At 36.6% G+C, this 18,808-nt stretch overlaps 4 protein-coding genes across 6 annotated transcripts; 2 read left to right on the forward strand and 2 right to left on the reverse strand.

Annotated features, from left to right (window-relative positions):
- The first annotated feature begins 3,460 nt into the window (after positions 1-3,460).
- Positions 3,461-4,688, forward strand: LOC306847417 (protein N-terminal glutamine amidohydrolase-like). Its single transcript, XM_079381366.1, has 6 exons — positions 3,461-3,719; positions 3,789-3,888; positions 3,975-4,028; positions 4,112-4,260; positions 4,343-4,467; positions 4,559-4,688. The coding sequence occupies exons 1-6, from the start codon at positions 3,637-3,639 to the stop codon at positions 4,660-4,662; spliced, it is 615 nt and encodes a 204-aa protein (XP_079237492.1). The 5' UTR covers positions 3,461-3,636; the 3' UTR covers positions 4,663-4,688.
- Positions 4,689-4,902: 214 nt separating this feature from the next.
- LOC306847416 (proteasome subunit alpha type-2) lies at positions 4,903-8,014 on the reverse strand (the record flags this gene model as incomplete). Of its 2 annotated transcripts, XM_079381365.1 has the most annotated exons (8): positions 4,903-5,141; positions 5,217-5,274; positions 5,372-5,445; positions 5,549-5,630; positions 5,712-5,834; positions 6,008-6,140; positions 7,316-7,392; positions 7,956-8,014. In XM_079381365.1, the coding sequence occupies 8 exons, from the start codon at positions 7,994-7,996 to the stop codon at positions 5,025-5,027; spliced, it is 705 nt and encodes a 234-aa protein (XP_079237491.1). The 2 variants fall into 2 exon arrangements, with proteins under 2 accessions (XP_079237491.1, XP_079237490.1); XM_079381364.1 differs by lacking the exons at positions 7,316-7,392; positions 7,956-8,014 and having other exon boundaries at positions 5,025-5,274; positions 6,008-6,222.
- A 606-nt stretch (positions 8,015-8,620) lies between these two features.
- On the forward strand, positions 8,621-10,668 carry LOC306847419 (zinc finger protein 706). Of its 2 annotated transcripts, none has more exons than XM_079381369.1 (4): positions 8,621-8,664; positions 9,227-9,369; positions 9,490-9,618; positions 9,728-10,668. In XM_079381369.1, the coding sequence occupies exons 2-3, from the start codon at positions 9,235-9,237 to the stop codon at positions 9,583-9,585; spliced, it is 231 nt and encodes a 76-aa protein (XP_079237495.1). In that variant the 5' UTR covers positions 8,621-8,664; positions 9,227-9,234; the 3' UTR covers positions 9,586-9,618; positions 9,728-10,668. The 2 variants fall into 2 exon arrangements, with proteins under 2 accessions (XP_079237495.1, XP_079237494.1); XM_079381368.1 differs by having other exon boundaries at positions 8,622-8,664; positions 9,131-9,369.
- On the reverse strand, positions 10,578-18,218 carry LOC306847418 (bone morphogenetic protein 8A-like). The gene is made up of 7 exons (XM_079381367.1): positions 16,874-18,218; positions 13,645-13,837; positions 13,293-13,441; positions 12,345-12,536; positions 12,171-12,250; positions 11,779-11,889; positions 10,578-11,674 (listed from the first exon to the last, which is right to left on the reverse strand). The coding sequence occupies exons 1-7, from the start codon at positions 17,367-17,369 to the stop codon at positions 11,525-11,527; spliced, it is 1,371 nt and encodes a 456-aa protein (XP_079237493.1). The 5' UTR covers positions 17,370-18,218; the 3' UTR covers positions 10,578-11,524.
- Between the last annotated feature and the right edge of the window lie 590 nt (positions 18,219-18,808).

An 18,808-nucleotide genomic window follows, 5' to 3' on the forward strand; every position in this document is an offset into this window, starting at 1 on the left:
TTCAGTACATGTGATTATTATTCAAATATTTCTGTCCTAATATTTCTGTAGATGTTCAAATCACATTAATCACTAAGCTTGCATAAAAAATCATTTTTTTAATGTCAGTTCAATCCACAACCTGTATACTTGTTATTTACAATATGTGACCCTAGACCACAAAACCAGTCATAAGTAGCACGGGTATAGCAACAATAAATAGTTTGGGTCAGAATTATTGATTTTTCTTTTATGCCAAAAATCATTAGGATATTAAGTAAAAATCATGTTCAATGAAGATATTTTGTGAATTTTCTACCGTAAATATATCAAAACTTTATGTTTTATTAGTAATATGCAGTGCTAAGAACTTTAAAGGCGATTTTCTCAATATTTAGATTTTTTTCACCCTCAGATTTTCAAATAGTTGTATATCAGCTAAATATTGTCCAATACGAACAATCCATACTATCAATGGAAATCTTTATTCAGTTTTCAGATTATGTATAATCTCAATTGAAAAAATTTGACCCTTATGACTGGTTTTGTGATCCAGGGTCACATATTATTTACTTTTTGATTTGATATATTTTGATTAAAATATGTTTTTACAGCAAATATTTATAGTAATTTTTGTTTTATTTACAACTTTACCTTACAAAAATATTGTTTTACAGTGTGTGTTTTGGGTAAATAATGCAGAATCGTGGTGTTATTGGGAACAATGGAAACTTGTTAGACAAAAGGTTTCAAGCCATCAAAGTTACTGCTGGTTTCAGAAAACAGGCCAAAACTGGCATCAGCTTTTAAAAGACTATAAATTTGATCAATTGATATAACACAAATCATAGTCAATTTCCTAACAACTGTATACTCCCCGAGATTAAGTCTATATCCTTAATGAATTAATAAATTAATGTTCTTTAGTTGCTTTAATGTAATTTACATCAATATCCAAGCTTAACATTTTACCGCCACCCCGTGGCAAATGTGAAAGCAAACCTTGTGGCGCAAAGCAAACATGTTTTTTTACGTGAAAGTAGCTCCACTATTATGTGAACATTATCTTGGATGATGTGCTAATCGCCGATTAACGAGGACAAACATTGTTAATGCTAATGCATGTGAAATACATTGTTTTCTGAGATCCCACTTTTTGAAATGTTAATGTTTGAGATCGATTTAAATTCACCTGTTAGCAGGCCTAACAAATACAGGACATCAAGTTTTTTTTCTTTTTTATTACGCTATATGCTTTCCTAAATGATAATGTTTTAGATATTTTTCACTTTAAACTACAAACTTGGAAAGGTTTTAAGTTAACTTATTTAGTATGGCTGAAACAATTTTTAAAAGATCAATTATGTCATGTTTCTCAGTTATAAGTCATCAGCCTTTGAATGTGTTCCATCTATTATAGTGATATTCTAGAAATAAAATATACTCTGAAGTAGTAGCGACGGTATAGAAAATTGAATATTTAAATAGATTATATTATGATGATACCTACTATTTATGCTATCAGAAAAAAAGCAAAGTAAATCATCAATGTGAAAAAGATTGTTTTATTTAAAAAAGAAAAAGTGCAGTTTCTTCATATTTACTTGTGGACATTCTGGCTGTTCACCAGCTGACATATCTAGTATCATACATTGAAGCACAGCTGAAGAGAACATGCGGATTATATGTGATTGGTGGAGGCAGAGACAGTCCGAGCTGCGGTTCAGAAGTCAGACGAGGTCTTTTCGCTGAGGCCAGGTCACATCCTACTGCTGAAACAGGGTAATAACAGCTCGCTGCTTCATATTCATAAATGTTTTTTCTCTTGGTCGCTCCACGCTGTGCGTCTATGTAGTGTGCATGCTCCTCCAAACTCGTGCTGCGCGTGCGCTTCACTTCGCTGTCGCCCTTCAATAATGAATCTATGGAAAAGGGGCCTGTAAATTTGCTTTCACTTTTCTTTTCTGTGACCTTGCAGGCTGGAGCACAAGAAGTGTCTCCACACCCATCCACCTGTTGTGTCTGAATCGACAAGCCAGGGAATATGTTGATTAGGTATTTGAAATGTCGGCGAAACATTTTTGGAGTAATGCCATTTTCATCCACTTTCCAGAAGTTCTTTTTAGGATTTGGATAATCCGGATCGACTGGCACCTAGAAACACACAAACATACAAAAGTCTGTTACATTGGCCTACACACGTGGATTGTAATTAGTTGGCTCGAATAACATAAATTGACTAAATTTAAAACACTCACCTTTGCAAAACACTTGTTTGATGAAAGACAGACTCTGATGTTGTTCTCAATGCCCTTTCTGTCTCCGAAGACATATGGTTCCAGCTTTTTCATTATCTGCACAAATAACATGTTTGCGTTAAGACGGCAAAGCCTTATATTTAGCAGATTTGAGACTTTTTAGTCGGTCGTGTTACCTGTTTGAAGGTGAGCATCTTGTCTGGTGAATCTTGAATTGCGTATGCAATAAGTCCGATGTAAGTTCCTGTAGTGTATCTTTTGTATCTCCTTCTTGGAGCGCCACGTGATTCTTCCAGCAGACCACTGTTCACTTTAGCCATGATGAGCACCTGGTCCAAACTCAGACTGAAGACTGAGGAGATCAGGCCACATTTATATCCATGCTGGACAATGTTTCTAAAGGTGTTGCATTCGATTAGTAAGTGCTGCTCATAAAAATGAGGTGTTAATGGCCGGGCGGTTCCTCTAAAAACATTCATTGCAACAAGAATTGCTGTTAATTGTTGATTTACTTTGTTTTTTAGTCTGAAACATTTGGCCTGTTTTGTTTTACACAAAATGAGGTAACCAACAATTTTACTCCAAATTAACCCCACAGTGTAAATTGTTGGTTTACTTACTTTCAAACCCTACATATGCCTTGAAAAAGTTTTGAGATATTTGAAAGAAGTCCCACCAAAGTTGCATTTATTTTGATGAAAATACAGTAACATATTATGAAAATGTTTTGTTAATGTTTTATTCATTCCTGTTATGTCATTAGGCCTACTCCAGTCTTCAGTGTCACATTTACAAACACATTTTAAACATTTAGGGCCTATAATTATCTGATTATTATTTTAATAATATTTTTATTTTTGGAAACCTTGTAACATTCTAGTCAAGTACAAAAGAGCAGAATTTAATAATAATAATTTAATGCAGCTGTAAATTAAAACTAGCCTGATATATTTAAAAAAATAAATCTCTCTCTGACTCCGAGCTTTAAACAGAATTGTGTAGCCTAACACATGTAAATAAGAGAAACGTATCTTTGTTGTGGAAATGTAGAATTAGGTTGGTATAACCCATCAACCATTTTTAGGCCTGTTTGAAAGAGATGTCTAATTGCACATTATCTTTCGCTAACGTGTTTTTCTAATTGTGCTTTTAAACTGGCAAAATCGTTCAACAATTATAGTGATAATCGTGCACATTACATTCACATCACATGAGGACTGTTCACTTCATTGACACCGGAAAGACAACCCTGTCTAAAGTTTCTTACGGACAAAAAGTGAAACAAACACCTATCCTCACTGTCTATGGTTCGATTGCAGTGTGAATCGCTTTAGTTTTGTATATAATCTGTTTTTCGTAATGTCGTTATAATCAAAAGACATCATAGTATTACATGTGAATGGGAAGAATGAACGAAGAAAGTCATGTTTATACAATTATCACTCCGTCTAGAAACCAGTGTGTATACACCAGCTGCTACTGGTAAGTGTAATATCACATGAGTAGCTTCATTTTTATTCAATTAACAATATATTTATTTATTTTCTGCAGTGAGGAGAATGTGTGGAAATTGTGTGAATATGTCAAGTATCAGGGCACTTGCTCGTTGGATGAAGTGTATGCAGTCTTTATATCTAATGAAAGAAAAATGGTGAGGTTGTTTAACGTTTCAACGCATATATAATAATGTTAGTGCACTGTATGGTTTCTATACTTGTCATTTTACAATTAATGCAGATACCTATTTGGAAACAAAAAAAATCGAGTCGAGGGGATCAACCAGCAATCTGGGTAAGGGCAATTTTTAAAGAGGAAAATATATTGATTTTTAACTTTTACTAATACAAGATTTATTTTCGTGCTCTTGCCTTTAGGATTACCATGTTATTCTTCTACACGTAAATAAACAAGGACAGAGCTATATATATGATTTAGACACCATCCTTCCCTTCCCTTGTCTACTTGATGTATATTCAAAGGAAGCCTTTCGTTCTGATGAGCATTTAAAACCTGCTTTCTGGAGGCAAGTTGAGAACTGATCTGATATGCATTGTATCTAGAATTTATAATTCTAGCCATATCAATGGTTATCTGCTCTGTTTCAGCAAACTTCGTGTCATACCAGGCAACACCTACTTGAAAACGTTTGCTTCTGATCGGTCACATATGAAGGAATCTGATGGGAACTGGCGTATGCCGCCCCCACCATACCCATGTTTAGAGACATCAGGTTTGTTGTAAAACTATTTGTCTGTTATTTGCCACAATTCTGTAAATATCATAATTTGATACCTCTTCCACGGTATGTGTTCTTTTCACAGAATCTAAAATGAATCTCGATGACTTCATCTGCATGGATGCTCGAGTGGGATATGGAGAGGTTTACAATCTTTCAGACTTTGTTCAACACATTGGAGTGAAGTAATTTTTTGCTTTACGTCAACACTTCATGTTGAAAAATGTACGTCTCAGGAAAAGATCGCATTAGCATGGACAGTCCTGTGATGAAGCAGGCCTTGAAATACATATCTGTTGCCTGACAAACACTTTTTTTTTCACTAATAAAACAGTTCAGATCCCACACAACACCTTACAAGGTAATTCATAATTACAGTCAGGTACAAAAACCATGTCATGGTGAAATAAGCAGGATGTAACATTTGTTGATAATATGCATACTTTTATAGAGAAATCAGTTACACAAATGTACAAATAATAAAAATGCAGCATTCAAATGAACAACCAAACCGAAATAGTAAACTTTGTAAGCAGTTGTAGTGCTGTTGTTTAAGCAATTGCTGCCAGGTAATCCTTCACCTCAGCAGGTGACAGTCTCCGAAATCCTGCTTCATTACAGATGCCCACCTCGATATTGTCCTCTGTCATCTGACCCTCAAAACTTTCCTGTAAGAAAAAGTAAACTCTATAGATCTTGTTTTGAGCAATCTGATATATAAGGTTATTTAGAGATGAACTCACCTTCAAAGTTAAGATGGCAGTGTGTATAGCGTCTTCAAGTTCCAGATCTTCATTATATCTGTAATCAAATTGTACAAAGCCATGCTGTAAATCTTTTGCAAAATCATTTCCATCTTATACACTACAATAATTCAACAAGTGGATTACTTTGATACCTTTTTTCAAGGAATGTTTTTCCATTCACATAGTTCTTTCCCATTGCTGTGGCTTTCCAGGCGAAGTATGCTCCCTGTGGAATATCACCATTCAGACATGATTTCACAACAGCAATGGTTGCATGTTGAATTAAGAATATACAGTGATGAAAAGCTTGTGATTGTTATTTGTTGTACCGATGGGTCGGACTGAAATAAGTACGGTCTGTCTTCGTCCCAACCGGCAATGAGAAGAGAGACTCCAAAAGGCCGCACACCTCTACAAAACATGACACTAATATTACTACAAGGGCTCTAATTAAAGTAAGGTATACTAAAAGATAGAAAGAAGTGAACATACCCTGACTGTGTGTATTCTTGCATAACAGAAGCCACTCTCTGTACGAGCTGGCCTGTGGGGATTGGCTCTTGGTATACCAGGAAATACTGCTGCGCCAGCTTTCTTGCTCTTCTGACCAGCACCCTGTCAAGAGAGATCATTCCCAGAGTCATTCCTTACAGACCATCTAGAGAACAAATAATAACAGATTTTCCATTTATGGGTGCACTGCTCCTTTAAGAAGGGCTTATTTTAAAACAGCTTCATTTGTAATTCAGCCATCGATTTGAAATAAATACTGCACTGTTGTTTCATACCTGTAGTCAGGACCCATTCCGCTGTACACCATGCCAATGTGTTTGGTTATTGGCTCAACTTTGTGCACGCTCTGTTCATCATACAGTATGGACTTCTGTTTCTTCTCAGTTGCAAGCACAACTCCGTTTGATGCTGCAAATAATAACAAAAGGTCCTTCAAAACAAATGTATGATTTAAAGTGAAAGTGACATGTGGCCAAGTATGGTGACCCATACTTGGAATTTGTGCTCGGCATTTTAACCCATCCTAAGTGCACACACACACACACACACACTGTGAACACACACCCGGAGCAGTGGGCAGCCATTTATGCTGCGGCGCCCAGGGAGCAGTTGGGGGGTCTGGTGCCTTGCTCAATTCCTGCCGGACCTGAGACTCGAACACTTGCGTTAAGAGTCCGACTCTCTAACCATTAGGCCACGACTTTAAGTGCAGCACCTATGGAGAAACTGTATACTGTAGGTAGCATATATACAGTAGTCAACATTTGAAGTGGATCAAAAAAGATCATCAGAGTTGTCCTTAGACAAGAACGCATTTTGGTTTTAGGACAACTTTGATGAAAGGTTTTGATCCACTTCAAATGTTGACAATGTTGTTATTATGATATGTTCACTGAATATAAACCGAACAGACCACTCAGATCATTAGGATCGAGTCAGTTAGAAATACCAAGGGTTCACACAAAACAAGGGGAGTCTGCTTTTAGCTATTATGCGGCCCGCAGTTGGAACCAGCTTCCAGAAGAGATCAGATGTGCTAAAACATTAGCCACATTTAAATCAAGACTCAAAACTCATCTGTTTAACTGTGCATTTGTTGAATGAGCACTGTGCTATATGTCCGAACTGACTGCAATGAATTTTATGTATAATCATTTTCTTTAAGTTTATTTTAAATCAATTTCTATATCATTTTAAAATTCCTTGTTTTTATCTTTATTCCCATGTTTTTATTGATTTTTAATGTCTATTTCACTTTCTTTTATGTAAAGCACTTTGAATTACCACTGTGTATGAAATGTGCTATATAAATAAACGTGCCTTGCCTTGCCTTGCCTACTGTAGTTTAAATCTGTGGTTCTCAAACCCTTAGAAATAAGCAGCTCTGGCCAACCACAGCCCTAGTATCAAAGTATATAGCTTTGATTCCTGTTTAAATGTATTTCTGTCTCTGAGTTGCAGTCTGGGCAAAGACACTTAAATGCCCTTTCAGAAGTGTTTCTGCATCAGATATTCCAACCATGTCATTTTGTTTGATAATGGTTTGTGAAGTTTCTAATGCACTGATCTATATATAAACATACCTTTGATTCCCACAGATGGAGCACCGGCTGCTACAGCGGCCAGAGCATATTCAATCTGCACCAGTTTGCCAGAGGGGCTGTGTTGGGGGGAAAAAAAATACAATGCATTACTTTGACAGAAATACATCTGAAGCTGAATGTATAACTTATTTTTTCGATCAATACATAGTTTTGATTTTAAATCATTTCAAATGTCATCATAATGATTTTTTATCATTTAAAACAGTGATTATCAGCTTGAACAAAAGCTTCATACTAAATTTTATATACATTTTAAATATTATGTCACTGAATATAGTACAAACCACAAAATATTAATTCATAAAAAAATATTATTCTCCACAAAGAGAATTAAACAAAAATCTGTAATAAAACAGGACATTGAACAATCACTCGGGATAATACAGTAAACAGAGGAATAACTAACTTTAGTAAAAAGTAACAAAGCACTAAAAGAGATAAATGAGCATAACATAAGTCATAAAGCTCCATGGTAACTAACATCGTGACACTGCATCTCTGATGAAGAACATGAACACACATATCGAACAAAATACAACTATTTTCACTGAATGCATGCAACAAAAGACTTATAATGAAATATTACAACCATCTATCAATCAGTAAATAACAGAATTACCTAAATGTTGTGAGAGAAAAACTGTAACCCCGTTCTGCCATTTTTGTCTTTTGCTGCGGAAGTACACCAAAACAACTTCCGCAAACTTTTTGTGAACACACTCGTCAAAATAAAAGTGTTCAAACTAAATAGACAACAGACCACTCATTCATTCTGTATCAAATAAAATTAATCGTTTCGTACCTTTCTGAATAATACAATTATTTAATAGTTGTGTTAAAAATAGCACGGGCATGAACTTTATTTAAAACAAATATATTTCTCATAATTTAAAATGTACATATTTTGCGAAGAATCATAAATGTGTAAATATAATATGTAATATGTAGATTTCAAAATGCGGCAGAAATTTCCAATCATTAATTGCTGTGACATGCATGTGACCAGCAGATGGCCTCAGCGAACTAATAGTTTCTTATTTACAGATTCAGACAGCTCCGTTTCTCCCATCACTGCAGCCAACATATGTATCATATTACTCAACATTTAGCCTCGCTCACTTTGTTTGGCAATACTCCATCTTCAAAACACGGTCACATACAATTATCACAATAATAAAAATAGAATAAATAAAAGTACTCAATCAACTTATCCATCTCGGGCCTGAGCATTTTATCAATTTGAGTATTTGAGGAAAACCTTTATTATGTAAGTCTTTCCGACGGAAGCTGTTGAATAGCGTCACTTCCTTCCGTGTCTTAACGCCGAGGTATTGTCTTAACTATTGATCAATCTGCCACATTTCACCTCATAAATATAATGTTCGTTGTTTTTAAATGCGTTTATGGTTAATAATAATGTTATTTTGATCTGAGCCGTTTTCTACTCCGTTTGGATCAGTGTTGATTAAGGCGGATGAGCTAAGATAACGTTAACTAATGTGATCTTCGGTCTCTATAATGTAATTTTTGGGTTCTCTTCCTGGGAAAGACACTTCTCGTGATTTAAACGCTTGTGAGCGCATATTTTACACTGATTATAAATATGTAGTTATATATATATATATATGTAGTTCTTATCAACCCTGTCGTTATATCGTCCCGTGTATTTCACTTGTGTAAATCAGATAGTTATCGCTTTAGGTATATTTTAAAGGGCTATTTCACCCCAAAATGAAATTTCTGTCATCATTTACTTATCTACATGTTGTTTCGATCCTTTATGACTTTCCTCAGTCTGTCACCATTCACTCTGAGGAACGAAAGGTACAATGAAAGGTGAGTAAGACTGTCTGCTTGAGTGAGTCAGTGTGCCTGATGTATGTGTTTCAGAGGAGGCCATGGCTCGTGGGCAGCAGAAGATCCAGTCTCAACAGAAGAACGCAAAGAAAGCAGCTGAGAAGAAGAAAGGTCAAGGAGCGGATCAGAAGACTGCAGCCAAAGCAGCGCTGGTCCACACATGTCCTGTGTGCAGGGTGAGAAATTTGTGACTCAAGTTATGAGGGCCGAAGGGTCACTGGTTTGAGTTGGTTTTCTGAGGTATCATTACATCTCAAACTTCTCCTATCTTAAGAAAGTTGTTATTCCTTGTACAGACACAGATGCCAGACCCCAAGACCTTTAAACAGCATTTTGAAAGCAAACACCCAAAATCTCCTATGCCTCCTGAGCTGGTGGATGTTCAAGCCTAAAGGACGCAAGAAACCAACATGGACCTAAAACGGGTGAGTCTAATACAGATGTCAGAATCAAACCTAAACTATATTGACAAAATGTATGTAAATCTGTCAATATGGCTGTATAGTTATCTCATAATTATGCTCCAATTTTCAGACCCCGGGGAAAGAAACATGATTCGACTCGGCCAACTGACTCGACGTGCTGTATAACATTGACCATGGACCACGTGGGCACAACGACAAGGAGATCTTAGGATGGACTCAAGCACACCAGCGCACACATATTTTTCTATGTGCATATTGCTTCCATCTTTTCCAAGTGTGCTGTGACCTAGCTGTCTCATTGCCATGTGCTTAAACTCAACATATTTATTCACCAGTGCCCCACTTCACAATACATCCCTGTATTTTGATTTAAAAATCACAGGTAAGACGTCTCCTAGCAATGCAGTTTAGAAAATCACATACAGAAATGTCAAAAATACAGATTAGGTGCTGCAATGTATAAAAATGTATGTCCCCTTATCTTTTAACTGTGAACCAAAATGGAGAGGTGCACCAATGTGTGAATTATTAATAGAACTGACCAGGATTGAGATTCATTGATTGACATGCTCAAAATGATCACAAATGCTGTAAATTTGCACCTGTTCAAGTAGTCAGAATAATATGAGTCAGGACCCAGGGATACGCTTTTGTTACTTTGTTTTCTAAAGTTTTCAATAAATGTATATGCATATAGTCCAGATGTGTGTCATGGTTACTAGAAAGAACATCAAGAGCATGGGTGTTATTAACCTGACAACTGTGAAAAGCTGTATTGTTGTATACGTAACTAACACTGGTACTATTTTTATAGAGCGGTTTACACACATACACGCACTACTTTTCCTGTCCAACAAGATTGAAGCAACTTGGGCTTCACTATTCAAGATGTTCTCCATCAAATCTTCACACATTGTGAATGCTATACTAAAATTTTTGTTCTTTTTTGTCTTTGTTTTCTGGTTTTAAATATTTTCTGCTTCGGCCATATGTACTGATTCTCCCGTTGTCTCTGTTGGTAAAGCACTTTAATAAACTGTTACCTTATCTAATTTTTGCTTTTGGCATCACCAAACTACACAACGCTATTTGCGTATCTGCAGAGGCCGCAGCCAATGAACGTGAGGATTTTCTCAGAAATCATTTCAAAATCGTATTTCTTAAAATGGTAGTTCACCCAAAATAAAAATTCTTATTTACTCATTGTTCCAAACTTGTATAAATGTAATTCTTCTGATGAACACAAAATAAGCTAATTTGAAGAATGTGGAAAACTAAACAGTTGACTGTAGCCACTGACTTAGTATCCCCCCCCCATACTCTGGAAATTGTTAAAAATATCTTACATTGTACTCGGTGGGAAAAAAGAAACTCTTGTAGGTTTGGAACAGTATGAGGGTGAGTAAATGATGACACTTTTCATTTTTGGGTGAGCTAAATTAGCAAACTACTGAATGCACAGAATGATTTTGTCCATGTGTTCATCCTACTCAGACTGAATTAGTCTCTTTTCTTCACATGGGTGTGGGTGGTATAAGTTATTTTAAAAGCATTTTACCAGTTTTAGATGCAAGAAAGTCAAAGCAATGCAACTTTGTGAAACATAACATTCCACAAATATAGAAATCTGGACAGTTTAAATGTAAGACAGCTATGCAAAATATGTATTGTTTTATTATTATGGGATGGATTCCAATCCTAAATCCACTCACAATAAAATTGTGACAAATATGCTGATAAACCATCATGACACTTCAATAACTATCATTTGTCAATCATTTGGGACAGGTAAGGCGGCTAAAATTTGGCTAAATAAATTTATATCACTGTATATTACAAATTGTGCCTCTGAGTATTATAATACATCTATATTTGTTTTAGATTTAAAACTTGAATGTACATGAGGTTATAGACAACCACAGTTCTTGACCACCATATTTCGATGTTTCTTGAGAATAACGTTGTTGTTGTCATCATAGAAGAGCACAGAGATGGGACTGAGTTTGGTTGGAGCGCAGCAGGCTTTGGGCACTTCACCTGGTCTTAAAAGGTGAACCTGCCAGAGGAGTCGGTTCAACAATTACTTCATTTTTAAGATGTCTCCTAGCAATGCAGTTTAGAAAATCACATGCAGAAATGTCAAAAATACAGATTACACACCAGTAGCTGGATCATGGCATGGTTTGTGGCATTCATACAAGAGCCCAGAGGATAATCACATTCCCCATCACAATAATACGCAGAATAACCTGTAGGGGCCAAAACCCAGTCCTGAAAAAAAAATATATATATATAATTTTAGCTATTAAATATTTAAACCGCACAGAGCCTTTCCTGTTTGTATGTGTGGCGATAAGTGAGTAACTGAACCATTCACTCAATTGATTCATTTAAAAACACTTGATTCAGTTCTTTTTCCTTTAACTTGTTTAGAACTTTTTCCATTTGGCAGAGCGAAAATATACAGATCAACTTTTAATACTGTCTAAACTGTAAGTGTTAACTTCTTTGTTGTTTGAATGCGTAAATGTAGAAAAGCCAGGATGTCTCACCTTCCAGCCAAGGTCGCTGAAGCTGACATAGAGTTCATGTTTCTTACAGGCCTGGCGTCCGCTGCTGGCATGATTTTGGTCTGGAACAAGTGAGAAGATCGTAGCTCAAAGACAAATAATTTCATATGCTCCTTTAAACACAATCTGCCTTTTAAACCGCTTATTGTGGCTCACCAAATATGCCGGGTCTGTTTGGGTGTGGCAGGTCGTACTTGGGTTTTTTCTTGCGTGGATTGTTGTGTCTCAGAGCACGAGGTGGGCGGCAAGGGGCTTGACTGGCTCTGAAGAACGTCACCATGAAAGGCTGTTTAGAGCGCGGCCCGCGCCGACCCACCAGACCCACCCATGCGGCTGACAACGACCGGTCTGTGAAAACAAGATTTCCGCATTTTACCATTTGATCTAAGACACTGAACGTGTTTTGCTTCAATAGGCCAAAGCTTTGCCAAGATACAGCCTGTTTTTCATAAACTTAGACCAAATGTTTGTTACTTGCTATAGCAGAATTCAGTACCAGTTGATTGCAAAAATCAAAAACTCCTTCAGTAACTTTTGTGAGACTTGGTCTAAAGATAAAGCAGACAACATTTGTAGGAGTTGCGAGAAATATTTAACAATATATTTAATGATATTTTCAATAATTGTTATTTAACAATATATTTAATGATTGTAAACATTTTAACTTTTTTAATTGCTGCATTTGGCAGAAGCTTTTGGGGTTGTTAGTGCCATGCTTTACTGTTTAAGCTAGAGGAAGGCTAAAATGAGCAATTGCAATTAAAAGCAACTGAAATTGAAAAAAAAAAAAAGACACCAAGTTAAATCAAGTTGGGTTGAGCTACTAAGGCAAAAGAAAATGTTTTTTAGAGTCAATTCCACAAACGTTTATTTATTAATATATTAATAATATATTTTATTTTATATATTTAAAAAAGTAAAAAAAAAAGATTATATATAATTGTTTTACTTTATTTTTGTAATGATTTTAATAATAATAATAATTATTATTATTTTTGTGGTGTCACATGGTGTCAAACCTGTAGTGAGAAGCAACATCCAGTGATGTTAGACTGCTATCAAAGAATTATTTAGCCTCCATGCTGTGCATAAGGAATAGCTCACCCTCCTCAGTTTCCACATAAAGGCGGATGCCCAAGTTGCTCTGTGGGTGGAGTAGCCAGCGATTGCTTGCAGAAGTCACATCAAATGCCAGCCAGCCCTCTTGACCCGCAGGCACAGACTGCATGTCCAACAACACCAGCTCAGGCTCCCTGTCAAACCACAAGATCTTAATGTTATTTCCATTATAATGACCAGCGATGGATCTCAGGGACATTGATGAACGAAGAACTACCAAAAAAAGTATTTCATGTCAATGACTTGTTTCCTAAACACTAAAATCAAATGATATCTTAGTTTCCTGAATCAGATTAAGTACTGCAAATCTGTATAAACGATCATATATGACTGTGACCTGTGTCTTTTCTCCCTCTGGATTTCATAGACAGAGATATGGAGGGTGCGGTTTGCACGCCAACCCACGGTGAGAGTTTTATAGATGCGAAACTCAGCAGCGGTGACCGTCTCTCCCTGAGGAAGCGGAGTGAGATCGAAGCGGAACTCCTTCCAGTACGGCCGAGGCTGCAGCAGATCCTTCTCCTGCTCCACTGCGGTCAGAGACAGAGGCCAGAGAGAGAATAAAAAAAAACAACAACTACCACAGGGAAGCGTATGTGTGAAGACACTCGAGATGAAGAAGACATGTTGGAGGACTGATTGGCAGGAGAAGAAGGGGAAACAAAAAATGAAACATTTGTTCTGGTGGAGCTCGGCAGATCGGACTGACACCCACGGCCGGGGCTCTGCAGTGGGGTAATTAGAGGCGTTGTGGAGCTGCTGCAGCTCAGCGCACCACCACTAATTACAGTCCAGCGCTGTATTTTTAGAGGAGTGCCCAACAGTATTTTCATCCACTTCATCTCATCTTTTTTCTGCCTTTCAGTGGGGCCTGTAATTCCCCATAGCTGTGTGCCCACTACAACATCACATACCCTGTGTGATCTGGACTGGCCTTTGTAGATCCACAATAATCAAGATTTACATTTAGAAAAGCACAGAGAAAAAGAAAACACTATATTAACGACAACTAGCAGGAGAAAGAACTTGACTTTTACATTTTCTGAAGATCATGAACTCCAGGCCACGATGCTAGAGTGATTTGCAATATGTGACCCTGGACCACAAAACTTAAGTCTTAAGTCGCTGGGGTATATTTGTTGCAATAGCCAAAAATACATTGTATGGGTCAAAATTATCCATTTTTCTTTTATGCCAAAAAACATTCGGATATTAAGTAAAGATCATGTTCCATGAAGATATTTAGTAAATTTCCTACCATAAATAAATTAAAACTTAATTTTTGATTAGTAATATGCATTGAACTTCATTTGGACAGCTTTAAAGGCAATTTTCTCTATATTTTGATATTTTTGCACCCTCAGATTCAAGATTTTCAAACAGTTGTATCTCGGTCAAATATTGTCATGTCCTAACAAACCATACATCAATGGAAAGCTTATTTATTCAGCTAAATTTTTATTTCAAATTCAAATGTACACTTATGACTGGTTTTGTGGTCCAGGGTCACATATGTCTGTCGTGTGAAAAGTCCATTCTTGAAAATAAAGGTTCTTTATTGGCATCTACAGTATGGTTCACTGAGGAACATTTAACATCCATGGAAACGTTAGAACTTTAGAAAGTTTAAGGTTATTTAGAGTAAAAAACAAAGTAGATAATTTAAGAACTGATCATGGAAAAGTTCTTTGAGAAGCCAAAAATGGTTTGTCTATGTAATTGTATGACTCCCCTTTAACCATTAGGTTTTTTATGCAGTGGAAAAAGTTTTTTACATTTTTTTAAATGCTCTTTAAACCAAGTAAAAGCGGTTCTATTCAGAAATTAAACATCAAATGGTTTGCTGTGAAAACCCCCGTTTGGACCAAATATTTTCACGAGTCTATTGGAAAAAGGTTATCAGATTAAAACGTTCTTTAACCACTGTTAGAACTTCACTAAAGTTTTTTTTTTTTTTTTTTTTTTAAATGGTTCCATGTCATCACAGCAAATTTAGCCTTTTGGAACCTTTATTTTCAAGAATCTGTTGAAGAAAGGTTGTTTAGATTAAAATTTTCCTCACACTAGTAAAAATGGACCTTTTAAGAACTGTTCACTAAAGGTTTTTGGTAAACAGTAAACCCCCTTTTAGAACTGTTATTTTAAGAGTGACCAATCACTTAGAAAAGCAATAACACACCCTCTCCACATGATTTGAGGCATCATTCATCACAAACAGTTATGCAGCAAAGTTTCGTACTTAGGGTTACGGGTTTGTTTAAATCATTAACCCAAGTATGAGCAATAATAATAGTGATGCCTGCCTTAGTAAACACCACTAGTTACATCTGAGAAAGGGGTGATGCTGACCAATAATAATGGGGCAGGAAAGACGTGGAAAGAGAAGCAGTAATAGGATGTTAAACTGTTGTTTGTTTCGTGACAGATAAGTATCGTCTGTGTTTGGGCTGAGACAGGAAGAGATGATGGAGTGATTGTGGGTCTGTCTCAGTGAACAGAATGTATTATCACATTATCACATATGTATTATCATGTATTATACACACTCCAACCCTTGTCAGTCTCTAAAAATCACTGACAATTGGCACTGCAAATGAATAACGATCTGGCTTTTTGGGCTATGTCTTATTAATCTTGGCCCCCCAAAAACCATTAGGGCACTGAAGGCAGGCTTAAAATGTCATTGTAAAATATCAAACCAAGTGGCTTTTGCAAACAAATTATATTACACTTGTTCTCATAACTAACCACTTTCTAGTCATTTTTGCAATGACATTTAAGTCAATATTAATTTCTGTGGACATATGGACAAAAAAAAAAAAAAAAACAACTAAAAAATAAGTAAATAAAATGATAAATCATTATTTACTAATTGTGACTTTATATCTAAGTGTGATTTTGCTTCTTATTTTATTATTTATTTAGTTTATTAACTTGATCTCACATGGCATAAGGCAGACAGGCTTTCATATAAACCAGTGTTGTTACTGTTAGCTAAATCTATTAAAAATATATATATATTTAATTGAAATAAAGCTAAAACAACATATACATATTAAATGTAAAAAATAAAAAAAGTATTGCCTTGGCAACTAACTGAAATAAAAAAAAAGCTGAATTTGAAAAAAAAAAAAAAATTTAAATATTAAAACAAAAAACAAAAGAAAAACTAACAATGACAAAAGCACATAACACAATTACTAAAACTTACAAATATATATATATATATATATATATTAAAAATAAAAACTAATTCAAAATATTAATAAATATAATCTATAAATAAAATATAGTATATAAATATTAAATTAACACTGACATTAAGTTCCAGTTCGACAAACAGAAATTGTCCAAAATACTTTTTTGTAAAAGTATTTGTTGCAACAAACTTCTCATTGTGAAATGTTTAGATTGCCTCATCTTTCTTTTAAATAAATGATACTTGGTCTAATACTGACATTTACACATTTTTACGTGTGGTGTGTGTCCACACTTGGGCTGCTGTATAGTAATTAATGTCTTCTGTATAAGTGCAGTGTGTTTAACCCTTGCCAGCTGTCACTTACCCAGGTTGACAAAGCTCATAACCGTGTCGGCCTCGCTAACCACTGTGCCGAGGGGCGGCGTGTGCGTGCTTAAGGTGGGCAGCGCCGCGTGACTGACCCCCTCCGGAGTGAAGCCCAAACCAGGTCCATCATCGGCCTCGGACAACACAGCATGGTAAAGGTCCAGCATGAAAAGCGGGGCAGAGGAAGGGGGCCGCAGTGGCGGGTGAGGTCTGGGCCGGCCGGGTAAACCCAGAATGGATAAAATCTCCTTCTGCATCTCCTTCTTTTCACGACCACTGAGTCTGCGGAAGCTGGAATGAACCACTCCTTCCACCTGAGCCCAAACACACAGCAGCATGCAGAGAGGGAGGAGGACGGGCAGAGGAAACAGTCGCTGGCGCCCTCGGGTTCGGCTGCCACAGCTCTCCTTCCTCCCTCTGCTGCGGTGTGAGGACACAAACTCAACCACACACTCTTGTTTGTTCATTGGTGCAGCAGAAGAGCTCTGCTCCATTGAAGTGGTCTATAAAGATCGTATTTGTCCCTCCAAAACCTCTGGGTGTTTACCCTGACGTTGGTCTTCTCTGGAATGGTCTGACTACCGTCTTGAAGTTCAACTCTGAACGACACTCAGACGTCTAAGCCACTCAGATTCCACAGCAGTCATCGTTATTTGGGAGAGTGCAATGTTTACTGCTACAAGCCGCTCAGTTTATCGCCTTTTGACAGTCGTTCCTCATGCTGTCACTTTATTTACCAAACCACAGGGCTTCTCTCATAATCTAAAGTGTGCTTACGGAGATGGACGACAAACAATATCCTAGAAACTGGAAGAGAAAACAAACAGGTCTTCCTAAAAGCTCAACTCCCTTCAGCGGCGATCTCGAAGTTGGAAGGACTAAGCACAATGTGAAATTAAAGTCTTTAGCTAGAGTAAATAAGAACACAGGGCCTCACAAACATTAGGTTTCAAAGATTTCTGGATCAAACACAACACCTGCTTATGCTCCTTTTGAGAAGATGAGTCGTGACTCCAAACTGATGAAATCCTCAAAGTTTAATTGAAAAACAAAAAGCTACAAAACTCTCTTGCAGTAATCCATCAATGTTGGGGTTAAACTATTTATAGGCCTAATCCAATGAGTGGAAATATCCAAGACTCCTGAAAAATCTCCCTAAAAAATATTTCAAAATTGTGAGTATGATTTGTTCACCAGAATAATGTTACAGTCCCCAAACGTCTTTCTGAATTGTGAAGTTGCGAGATCCCAGTGAGCTGTGGTATTCTTAGCCTGTGTGCTGCTTGCGTTGAAGGCATAATCTGAAGACGGGTGACCTCCTTCCCTCCAAGATACATGCTTATGCAGAGGGAGTGTTTCCAACAACTGGATCCTCCGCCCCCTCTCTTCCATAAACCCTTCTCACCTCAATCTCCATCTACTATCAAACCGTCTCATCTTCTACACATACCTCACAAATTACTGACAATTATCATGTGGTTTGGCATAAAGATGTTCTCAGATGTGATCCAGCCTTTGCACAGACTAGAAATGAGTTCTTATGGCTATGATAATATGAAAACTATATTTATATTATGTGGTTTCAACAGTAGCCAAGGAGTGACAGATCATTGCTGTCTTACTGAAGATATAAAGATGGCAATTTCGAGAAATTTGTGGGTTCTGCTTGGTGTGAATAGAAAATGAACTCTTAAAATATATAAACCAATGACAGAATTGACTTTGCTTAATCTAAAACCATTAAACCAAAAAAAAAAAAATCTGTCCACACACGCACACAAATTGCCCTAAAAACAACATGCAGATACAAATATATAATAAATTTATATAACATACACCTATGCCTGGAAATGATACTTTGCAGGGAGCTTGATTGACAGGTGGTCTGACCAATCATAACCCCGAATCCACCAAAAGTCAAGCCAAGAGCAGA

The sequence above is a fragment of the Barbus barbus genome, assembly GCF_936440315.1.
Source record: "Barbus barbus genome assembly, chromosome: 27".
NCBI classification, from domain to species: domain Eukaryota; kingdom Metazoa; phylum Chordata; class Actinopteri; order Cypriniformes; family Cyprinidae; genus Barbus; species Barbus barbus.

Excerpts from the sequence above, each read along its gene's own strand:
- LOC306847417 (XM_079381366.1), top strand. The coding sequence starts at position 3,637 with ATGGGAAGAATGAACGAAGAAAGTCATGTTTATACAATTATCACTCCG. Across the intron at positions 3,720-3,788 it reads GTATACACCAGCTGCTACTG|TGAGGAGAATGTGTGGAAAT; the intron begins GTAAGTGTAATA and ends TATTTTCTGCAG. Across the intron at positions 3,889-3,974 it reads TATCTAATGAAAGAAAAATG|ATACCTATTTGGAAACAAAA; the intron begins GTGAGGTTGTTT and ends CAATTAATGCAG.
- LOC306847419 (XM_079381369.1), top strand. The coding sequence starts at position 9,235 with ATGGCTCGTGGGCAGCAGAAGATCCAGTCTCAACAGAAGAACGCAAAG. Across the intron at positions 9,370-9,489 it reads ACACATGTCCTGTGTGCAGG|ACACAGATGCCAGACCCCAA; the intron begins GTGAGAAATTTG and ends TTCCTTGTACAG.
- LOC306847418 (XM_079381367.1), bottom strand. The coding sequence starts at position 17,369 with ATGGAGCAGAGCTCTTCTGCTGCACCAATGAACAAACAAGAGTGTGTG. Across the intron at positions 12,251-12,344 it reads AAACAGACCCGGCATATTTG|ACCAAAATCATGCCAGCAGC; the intron begins GTGAGCCACAAT and ends CACTTGTTCCAG. Across the intron at positions 11,675-11,778 it reads ATGCCATGATCCAGCTACTG|GTTCACCTTTTAAGACCAGG; the intron begins GTGTGTAATCTG and ends CTCCTCTGGCAG.